Consider the following 10621-nt stretch of genomic DNA (forward strand, 5'->3'; position numbering starts at 1 on the left):
TTTTTACGTGCGTTTACGTGTGTGAAAAAATTTAGAGGCAATTTATGAACGGCTTGCGTAAACGTGTGCGGAAGTTGTTTATTCATTGTCTCTAATGGTGGATTTCCACTGACGCGTATTTTTTTACGGGCGTTTACGTGGGTGAAAACATTTAGAGACAATGTATGAACGACTCGCGTAAACGTGCACGCAAGTGGTTCATACATTATCTCTAAATGTTTTGACGCACGCAAAAATTTACGCGTCAGTGGAAATTCACCTTAAGGGTCATTGGTCGTCAATTTATAGACTGACTTATTTTGCTTACAAAAAGCCGCATTTTGAGCAATCGAGTTCTCTGAACACATTATGTTTGATAAACGAGCTAAATTGAACTATATTCACACATATATTAGAAAAAAAGGAAACTTTGTTTTACAAAATGGTAGTTCATTTCGTTGTTTGAAGTCCGAATTTACTTCCTTTATTAAGCAGAAACTTGAATTTGATGACTGGAGGTACGAGGTCAATTAGTCTTCAATTACAACTATAGTTAACGTGCAAGTTGGCACAAACGTATTAAAGACAGTCAAGAGAGAGGCCAGTGGTGCTAGATATGCACATACAAAAGTAGTATGTTTGGCCATAAATTCAGTGAAAATTACATAAACAGAATACTACTACCGAGAGCACAGGCCAACATTTCACGTTTCTCTACAGATCTCTGTAGAGCAACGGTGAGCAACGAGTGTCCCAAGTGTTTTTTTGCTCAACCTTTGGGCGCTTTCCATTTGACCAAAAATTCTGGTTTGAGTTTCCGGAAAATTCCAGTGGCAAATGGAACAGTATTTTCCAACTTTTCCGGTTGACTGCACGGAAGGCAAAACAAAATTTGCATATGGTCAGGTAGTGCGTCTACTATGGAAATTTCTACGGTGCATTAAAATAATGCACTGTGGCCAGTTTCCTGCAAATATAACTCGATATTTTTGTAAATAAAAAGCATTCCGAGCACTGAATATAAACGCCATGAATGACATCGTGGTGACAAATACAGGGACCTTTCAAAAGGCACACTACAAGCAACGAAAACGTCCCCAACCCAAAATGTTTGATGAGCAAAACGTAGCCTGCACGCGCGTTATAAATATTTGTACATTTCAGTTTGCTGCCGCCTGCAAAGCAACAACGAAAAACAACCGAGTTCACCTACATTTTTTTTGGAGTTTCAAGAATGCTTCCTTAACACATGTAGCTGCTTTCAGCTGCACAAATCGCTAAATTTTCTGCCGAAGGAACTTAGGCTGAGTGTAAAATGGTAGCTTTTTCCAAAATTTTCTGAAAAGAGGACAACCTCGCAAGGTAGACCCAAATTTTCGAACACAATTTCCGGGAACTTTCAGTTCCATTTGATTTTGCTTCTGGAATTTCCGGGGGTTTCGGTTGAATGGTTCGCATTTCGGAATGTCACCACTTTCCGGATTTTCTGGAAACTTTTCCAGGAAATTTCTGTACCATTTGTCCTTGTTCCGAAATTTCCGGAATTTTTGGTCGAATGGAAAGCGCCCTTTGTTTTTGATTCGTCACACAACGCCAAATCCGACTGCGTGCCAGCGTTGTGTAACTCAGCAATTTCCTTTTACCTCTACAGCACTCCTCGTTTGACTTTGATCAAACATCAAACATATGGCTTCAGCCATTTTCTGCGTTGATTAACTGTATGTTTCCTGTGGAGTATATCTACGCAGATTGGCTTGGATGGCAAACAAACAACCAAGCACAGCGGGCAGATCCAGAATGTCTCACAAGTCCATCGGATGCCACTAAAGAGTCTGGAAGTCGCGTTGAAGGATTCTGTATCCCTCAACTTGTACTCAGAAAAAGTGACATTGACCATGTCAACCCTCTTCAGGTCTTACAAGAACATTGGCAGCCTGATCGTGACACGATGACAGCAAATGATTCCTTTGTGGAAAATAATGAAAAGAAACTGATACCTATTTTTACTGCTGAACATGCCGAAGACGACCCAAGATACGCAAAGCTCAGACTGACCAAGGAGTGGAAAGATCATCGACCGCGTTACAAGAATGTTTCCTTTCTTCACCATTCGTTTCTGCTGCCTTCAGCAGAACATCCAATGAAAGGCCTTGAAGAAACGCGTTTCGACGGCCAAAAGAGCGCGTTGTCCTACGATCTGCACGGTCCTGTACGTAAACTTCAATCAGGCAGTTTTCCAAGTTACGAGGAAGATCAGACAGGCGTTTTCAAGTATCCAATCGCGTGGCCAGAGCCTGCTATGGAATGGTTGATCCGACAGCGTCCAAGTGGTTGGCCCTCACCTGAACTGGTACAGGAAATATTTGACGCTGGATGTCATTTGGCCCCTGTTGGGAGAGGAAAGCGCGCTGATGAGCCGGTAGAAACACTGTATTATTGCCAAAAGCCGGAACTGTCAGTAACCAGTTCCACAGTGCCATCTGCGAGTGGCAACGGAGGAAAAGATGCCATGGATGAAACGGAATGGAGGATATCCTTTTCCCTGGCCGAAAATAGACTTGGAGAGAGTGTCACTCCCGTGCAACGACACGTCATGGTTTTGTTAAAGATGATCAAGAAGTTTTACTTTCCCGATGTGATTTCAACGTATTATTTGAAGAATCTGTTGTTTTGGGAATGCGAGAAACAAGAAGAGGTCTTTTGGAAAGAAGAAAACTCCGCCAATTGCCTTTTGTTCCTGTTGGATCGTCTCCAAGAGTGTTTGAAGGCACATCATCTGCCACATTACATCATGCCCGAGAGTAACCTTTTACAGTATGAAGATCCTGCCAGTCTTAAGGAAGCTGCTGTGATTGTTGGTGAAGTAAGAAGTAACATTTTACCAAAGACAGTCAGCTTACTGAAAAGGCTTCAGTCAATGAGTTATCTGTCAAGCACATACCTTAAAGATATTGGTCTGCAGTTGGAAGGCGATCTCCTAAGAATGCAAGAACAAAACCACAAAGATCAAAAGGTACTCCTAAGATCTCTCCACTCACGTTTTGTGGGCAAGTGCAAGGATGTCATAGCAAGTATACGAAGAATTCAGGAGAGCTCGACAGACATCGAAAGGGAGTTAAATGTAGCTTTAAATGCTTACCAATCGATGCTGGCAAGAAATCTGTGCAAATTGTGGCAGCTTGATGAATACCATGACGAGAGTGAGGACGAATTCAAGTCATTCGTAAAGAAAGAAGTCAAGGATCTTTCCTTTGATGATGCTTTTCTTGCACTGGCACTTGTCTTCCTCGACAGAGCGAAAAATGGAGCTGAGCCCTCGTTGGCAATTCCGACTACAAGAGTGATGAAGCTCCTGAGAGAGGAACAGATGCAAATAGCCAAGGAGAACGTGGAAGAAGGAAAAGCACAATTTAAAGGAATTTTGGATTTGCTGAAGAGAAGCGACTTAAAGGATATTACAGAAAAATTATCCAAAGAATTCCAAGGAAAGTTGGAAAGCACAGAGGCTATCATTACGCAAGAAGACATGGAGGGCTTATTTAATAGGGAAATTACAGCGATATTTCAAGAGCGAATGAAAGACAAACAATGAAACATTTTTGAAGACAGCTAAGTAAAAGAACAAGTAAGAACAGAAAAATAAGAACAATTTTGAAGAAAGGAAAAATTTAATAAATCCCGAGAGAATCAGTAGTGTCGAAAACACGACTAGGCAAAGGTATAAAATGGACTCGATGATCGCGTATTACGCTTAGTTTATAATCCTGTGAGGCAACTACCGTTGCGGTAACCGTTTCACGAAGCAAAAACATCTGAAAACACATCTGAATTCTGGTCCAGGGAAGCATTATTTGACCAATTAGGGCGCGCGGTGAACAATACGAGATTTCTTCAAACAAGCGGTCAAAACGTTCGCAAAGCTAGTACAAGGATGAAAGAAAGTCTTAAGCATAAATCAGTAATAGGTATGTTAGCTTTCCTGATGAAAAAAAGAATGAATGATTCATCAATTTTATTTGATATAAAGCCAACTTTTATGCGTGAACCAATTTAAAAGGATTGAGCTGCACCCGATTCAACGCTTGTTCCAGATTCGTTCCTTTTATTATTTGTAGTCAAACATTTTAACGTAGAAAGGTCCTAACAGGAACTGCAGCATACCGTAAAATTCCGGTTCTAGCCCCCCCCCCATTCGCTTATAATTACTGAAGCCTCCCTGGTCAGTATAGGCTCATCTACCTGGAAACAACAACAAAAAATATATCCGGTCATAATCCCCCCCCCCCCCCCCCACAGATATAAGCCCTTCACTGCTGGATAACAGCATTGAACAGGGCTAAACATAAATGCTTTTATTAAGACTTTGTCCCCCTCCGATATAAGCCCCTCCGTTTATAAGGCCACCCAAAACCCCTTACGAAGTTGTATAAGCCCAGGGCTTATAATCGGAATTTTACGGTATACAGTCAACTCTCGCCTTGCGGACACCCCGCTATTGCGGACACTCGCTATTACGGACAAAATCCAGATCCCCGGCGAATAAGGTTCGACTGGAAATGACTCCCGCTATTACGGACTCTCGCTATAACGGACATTAAACGACGCCCCGAGCGTGTCCGCTATAACGAGAGTTGACTGTACAGTCAACTCTCGCCTTGCGGACACCCCGCTATTGCGGACACTCGCTATTACGGACAAAATCCAGATCCCCGGCGAATAAGGTTCGACTGGAAATGACTCCCGCTATTACGGACTCTCGCTATAACGGACATTAAACGACGCCCCGAGCGTGTCCGCTATAACGAGAGTTGACTGTACAGTCAACTCTCGCCTTGCGGACACCCCGCTATTGCGGACACTCGCTATTACGGACAAAATCCAGATCCCCGGCGAATAAGGTTCGACTGGAAATGACTCCCGCTATTACGGACTCTCGCTATAACGGACATTAAACGACGCCCCGAGCGTGTCCGCTATAACGAGAGTTGACTGTATTGCGATTATCATAGTTACATAATTTCCTTTCGGAACTACTCATTGATAGCTCTTTCTATGCGGTACTATGCATTATTTTGATGTTTCTTCTGAGTTAAAAACAATGTTTTGTACCATGATTGAAAATATCGATAAAGATAGCATACTTAAAGGATTAAAAGACCTGGAAATGATCGAGGACGCGGTTAGATTAATTTATTTTGCTCTGTCTTCATCGAAAGACCTTTTTCAGTGGTTTCTTTGTGTTTAAAATGCGTCAGAGAATGGTTATTAGGTCAACTGATAGTTCTTTAAATGAAAAATGCGTTTGGTTCTATAAATGTTGCCGGCACAAGCTCACTGGAAGCTTAGTAGATTTCAATTTCCCGTTGTTGATATAGCGGGGATAACAGCACGTGGACTATCTCTATCATCTTCTCTCCCCTTTCGGCTGTCCTGGCTGTCGCCCGTGTCAAAACTAAAATTTAACCGTGGCTAAATGCAGAAAACTGCAGCTTAAACCTACATGTTGAAAACTGAAATCTAAAACGTAACCCCTTCAAAGCCAAATTCGAAAAAAAAAAACAGCTAACAATGTAACACTAAAAACTGAAAGGTAAACTCCTAAATTTCCGAAACTGAATGCCTTGATGTCGCTAACTGGAAGCTGAAACCTAGAATAAATAATTCTACTCATCTCCACTACGTAGCCTTTGTCATCCTTTGCTCAATTTGTGAATTTAGAGCGAACGTTTAATTCCCGACATAAGCTTAAATTTACGCTGAGAAAAGCTGGAATGAGTCTTGGTTTTCAGACTCTTTTGCATGGGTGGCCTTAGTGGTTGCTAAAAATAATCTCTTGAGTAACGTTTTATATTTCCTTTTTTAGCTCCACGAAAAAAATTAAGGAGCTGAAGCAACTGCACGCTTGTGCTATTAGTAAGCTATTGCAGTATCATTATATCATTAAGACCGCAATAAAAGAGAGAATTGCCTGCAAGGATCAGATCCACTTAAACGCGGAAACCTGCAGAAAGGGGTACCAAAGAATTTAAGCTTAGACAACAGTGAGCGTGAAGTCTCCATTGAAGTAAGATATAAGAATGTAATACATTAACAGCTTGGTAATCTAGTTCGCTTTATAAAAAGTTGCAAAAAGCATTCGCAAATAATATGTAGATCTGCTTTATTGCAAGTATTCGCCTGTTTATACTTCCCCTATATGCTACTAACACCTGTCATTCCCTTTTTAAAACATGGTTGAAGTTCTAAATTTCTTATTTAGTTTAATCTTAAGTCTTGTATTCAGTTGTGATTAAGGGTACCGAATCTATTCAAGGTGTTCTGTCTGCGGGTTTGGCGGTGTTAGTTTCAGATAAGTATTAGTATGTATAACAATTATAACACAGTTATAGACGTTATTTTATTTGCCCTTATTTGAAAATAGCTAAACTTGAAAACAGCAGCGTGTTTGCTTGGTTAGTTCAAATCTCCAATCATATGTCATCGAACCGAGCAAACGCGACTACTTTCTAGAGACCAATATTTCCAGATTGGCTTTCGCGTACACTTTTTGCCTTCGCTTCATTAATACAACATCGATAGAGGAAAAGGGAGGAAAGAGAAGAATGTAATGTGTTTTCAACTTGATGACTGTTAATATTGAACCCATGGTCTTGTATAAGCGAGAAACAATTCTTTTCACTGTTTATATTATAGGTGGTTTGTGTATTCTCGAGTATTACCTTACGGTTCAGGTGACCAAAGTACTATTCACAACACTAATAATGATATGCGAAGTTGAAATACACTTAATAATGGGTATTTCATGGCTTATTTAGCAGTCTCACGTGCAATTACGTAACTGCCAATGATAAATTCTGGTTTGGCGCGAAAATAATTCATTCTAGCTCAGTTTTCAGCGGAGCCACGAAGAGGTGAACGGCCCACCCTCCCACCCAAAAATCGCGTGGGTCGTATCTTGAACACCTCCTAAGCCAAGCTGTTCCAGCTTGGCTTAATCCGCTGATCAATCATTTTTCCCACACCTTATTACAACTGAGCATGAATATGAATGTTGCTGAATAGAATACTTTTGTATGTTGAAGCTCACGGAACATTTGATTTATCTTAACAAAACTCGCGCAGGATTAAGGCGCACGGCTGGTTTAAATAGGGGTTTACATTTACTTTTGCGATGGTAATAACATGTGCCGTGCCGAAGGTGTACGTAGCTCTGTAAGTGGGTATGGGAAAATGCTCTTGCGGCTATTTTGAAAGTTGAGGTGCTTTAAATAACACAACCCGTTGAGGTTCTTCGTTCAAAACCGTTCAAGCCCACCCGGGATTAAAATCATGAGCTTAGACGATTAACAAGTGTAGCGAAAGGTTTCTGTTTAAATTCTCTCTGAAGTACTGCTTCTTTTCACTGTCACGAATGGCGGATCACAAAAAATTATGTGCCTTAATTTTTGAAGGTAGAAAATCCGTTTCAGTCTTCCTCTTATTCCCCTTTCTACGCCAGTTTCATTTACTAGTTGCACGTAACTATGTAAATCGAAAACAATAAACATCCTAGCTTACAATCCCTGACAATTCTGATGCGAACAATATCACAACTTACTTTTACAGGCCTGAGATCTAATCACTTGCAGTCAAAATGGTTGGGGCAGTATCGGTATGTAGTGTCTGCGGAAACCACAGTGTTTCTTTTTATGTTGATATTTTCCTTTGTACTTGTGTTTGTGTCTGATCCAGATAAAACTGAAAATCTGACTTTTAACTGTCTGAATTGAACCTTAATTTAAATGTGTGTTTTTTGTGTAACTATTTAATTTTGAACAATGAGCATTAATTAGTTTTCGAATATAAAGCTAACTTGGGAACTGAACTTTACCAACACTTTATTAAAAAGGGTTTGTATCCATAAATCTAAGGTAGCTCAGAATTGTGTAAAATTGAATTACATAAACAGTTACCCTGTAACTTCATGACAAATGTGTTCAGAATTAGCTAGCGTTCTTATATAAGGTTTTGGAGTTTTTTTTTTCTTGATAGCTTTAGCTTTATTAGTTGGTTTTAGCTTTTTAAGTTGTAGAGTAACATTTTTCCAGTTAGATACAAGTAAGGCGCACGTGCTGGTTGGGAAGAAAAGTTCGTGTGACCCTCTGAGTGTAACGCAACCATATTGCCTTCTTTTCTACAGAATCGCCCGCAAGGCTTTGATGAAACGTCAAACATATGGGTTCAGCCGTTTTCTGCGCTGATCAACTGCATGTTTCCTGTAGAATATGTGTACGCAGATTGGTTTGGGTGGCAAACATGGAACGAAGCACAGCGGGAAGATCAAGAATCTCTCGTCAGTCCATCGGAAGCAACCATAGTGGCTGGAAGTCGAGTTGAAGGATTTTGTATCCCTCAGTTTTTCCTTCGAAAAACTGATGTTGAACGCGGTAGTGTGGTTGATTTTCGTGGCAGTGTGCTTGAACATTGGCAGCCTGATCTTGATAGGATGGAAGCCAATGATTCTTTTGTTGAAAATAGTGAAAAGAAACTGATACCTATATTCACTGTTGAACATATCGAGGACGACCCAAAGTATGCAAAGCTCAGGCTGACCAAAGAATGGAAAGATCATCGACCGCGTTACAAGAACGTTTCCTATCTGCACCATTCTTTTTTGCTGCCTTCAGCGGATGAATATCATTCCATGGCTGGCCTTGAATCAAATCAATTTGATGGCCAAAAGGGTTCGTGGTCATACGATCTCCACGGTCCTGTGCGTAAACTTGAGTCCGAAGGTTTTCCAAGTTACGAGGAAGATCAGACAGGCGTTTTCGAATATCCAATAGCGTGGCCAGAACCTGCCATGGAATGGTTGGTCCGACCGAGGCCAAGTGGTTGGCCCTCACCCGAACTTGTCCAGGAAATATTTGACGCTGGTTGTCATTTGGCCCCGGTTGGCAGAGGAAAGCGTATTGATGATCCCGTTGATTTGCTCAGTTATTGCCAAAATCCGGAGCTGTCAGGTGCTAGTTCCGCAGGTCTACAGGAGGAATGCAAAAAAGGAAAAATGACTATGGACAACACAGAATGGAAAACGTCCTTTTCAGTGGCCGAAAATAAACTTGGCGAGAGTGTGTCTCCAGTGCAACGACATGTCGTGGTTTTGTTGAAAATGATTAAGTCATGTTACTTTCCTAAGGTGATATCAACGTACTGCTTGAAGCACTTGCTCTTTTGGGAAAGCGAGAGGAGACAGGCGGTCTTTTGGAGAGAGGACAACTCCGCTAACTGCCTTCTGTTGATCTTGGATCGTCTCCAAGAGTGTTTGGAGGCACATCGGCTGCCGCATTTCTTCATTCCACGGAGCAACACTCTGGAATATGAAGATCCGTCCAAAATGAATGAAGCCGCTGCCATTGTCGCTGAAGTTAGAAGAAATATTTTGCCGAAGACAGTGAATTTACTGAAACGGCTGCAGTCTCTGACTTATCAGTCAAACTCATATCTTCAGGGTCTCGGTTTGCTGTTGGAGGACCATCTCCTAAAGATGCAAGACAGAAATATCTCAAATAAAGATCACAGACAGCTGCTATGCTCTCTCCACTCAGTCTTTGTTAGCAAGTGCAAAGACGTGATAACAGATTTACAAAGAATCTCGCCTGCGGAGCGCCAAAAGATAGAAAAGTTGGTAAACGTGTCTTTGTATGCTTACCAATCGACGCTTTCAAGAACTATGTGTAAATTATGGCTTCTCCATACTGATGAACGCAACGACCAGAGGAAGAGTGAAGACGAGTTCAAATTATTCGTGAAGGAGAAAGTTAGAGATCTTTCCTTTGATGAAGACTTCCTTGCATTGGCGCTCGTTTTCTTTGCCAGAGCTAGGAATGGCATGGAGCCCTCATTGGCAATTCCTTATACAAGAGTAATGAATCTTCTGAGAGAGGAACAGATGGGAATCGCCAAAGAGGGCATGGAAGAAGTACATAAGTTCTTGAAAGGAACTTTGTTCGATTCGCTAAAGAGGAGTGATCTCGAGAAGATCGAAGAGAAAGTTTCGAAGAAACTCCAAAATGAGGTAGACTTTATGACAGTTACAAATGAGGAAGTTTTGAGGTTTTTCAGTGAGGAGCTTGCAACGCTTTTTGAAGACAAGATGTAGGAATAAAAAGGAAGAGTTTGTAATGACAGTTAACTAACTGGAAAAACATCTCATTAACAAAAATGACTTACAAGCAAGTCGGAATTTATTAGAAAAGCTACCCAAAACGGAGGGGCTGAAAAGGCCAGGTTATAATCTAAGACCTATAAAGGTAACAAACATACAGGAGAACTTTTTTGAACGATGCCAAGGAACCGTTGAACCAGGACATTTATGTCGAAATTTTACTGGTATTCTTGTGCATAAACGTCTTTAAATTAGTTAGTGTGTAAGTAGATAATCAACTGCGGTGACATATCCCAGTCCACCCATTTATAGCTATCAAGCCAAACGTCCACTATTGAAGTAACCACTCCCTATGTTTTTTGTATACACAACATTAGTAAGAAATGTAAGAAAGTTTTATGGATTTTTGTATGGGACAAAAATTCTAATTCTCCGTTGAGAGTTGAGTCTACAACCTTCCACACTGCCCCGATACTCTAATCATTGGGTTATAGG

At 41.0% G+C, this 10621-nt stretch overlaps 2 protein-coding genes across 2 annotated transcripts in view; both read left to right on the forward strand.

The window, feature by feature from the left end:
* Positions 1 to 6706, forward strand: part of LOC144649479 (cyclic GMP-AMP synthase-like receptor 2) — a 113772-nt gene extending 107066 nt beyond the window's left edge. Inside the window, exon 2 of the mRNA XM_078508964.1 lies at positions 1631 to 6706. Coding sequence (XP_078365090.1) covers positions 1631 to 3571 — 1941 coding nt within the window. The 3' untranslated portion in view covers positions 3572 to 6706. The remainder of the gene's footprint in view (positions 1 to 1630) is intronic.
* A 594-nt stretch (positions 6707 to 7300) lies between these two features.
* LOC144652210 (uncharacterized) lies at positions 7301 to 10120 on the forward strand. Its single transcript, XM_078512221.1, has 2 exons — positions 7301 to 7630; positions 8159 to 10120. The coding sequence occupies exons 1-2, from the start codon at positions 7613 to 7615 to the stop codon at positions 10118 to 10120; spliced, it is 1980 nt and encodes a 659-aa protein (XP_078368347.1). The 5' UTR covers positions 7301 to 7612.
* The last annotated feature ends 501 nt before the right edge of the window (positions 10121 to 10621 follow it).

The sequence above is a fragment of the Oculina patagonica genome, chromosome 4 (assembly GCF_052425735.1).
Source record: "Oculina patagonica isolate OP01 chromosome 4, crgOcupat, whole genome shotgun sequence".
In the NCBI taxonomy this organism is placed as follows: Eukaryota; Metazoa; Cnidaria; class Anthozoa; order Scleractinia; family Oculinidae; genus Oculina; species Oculina patagonica.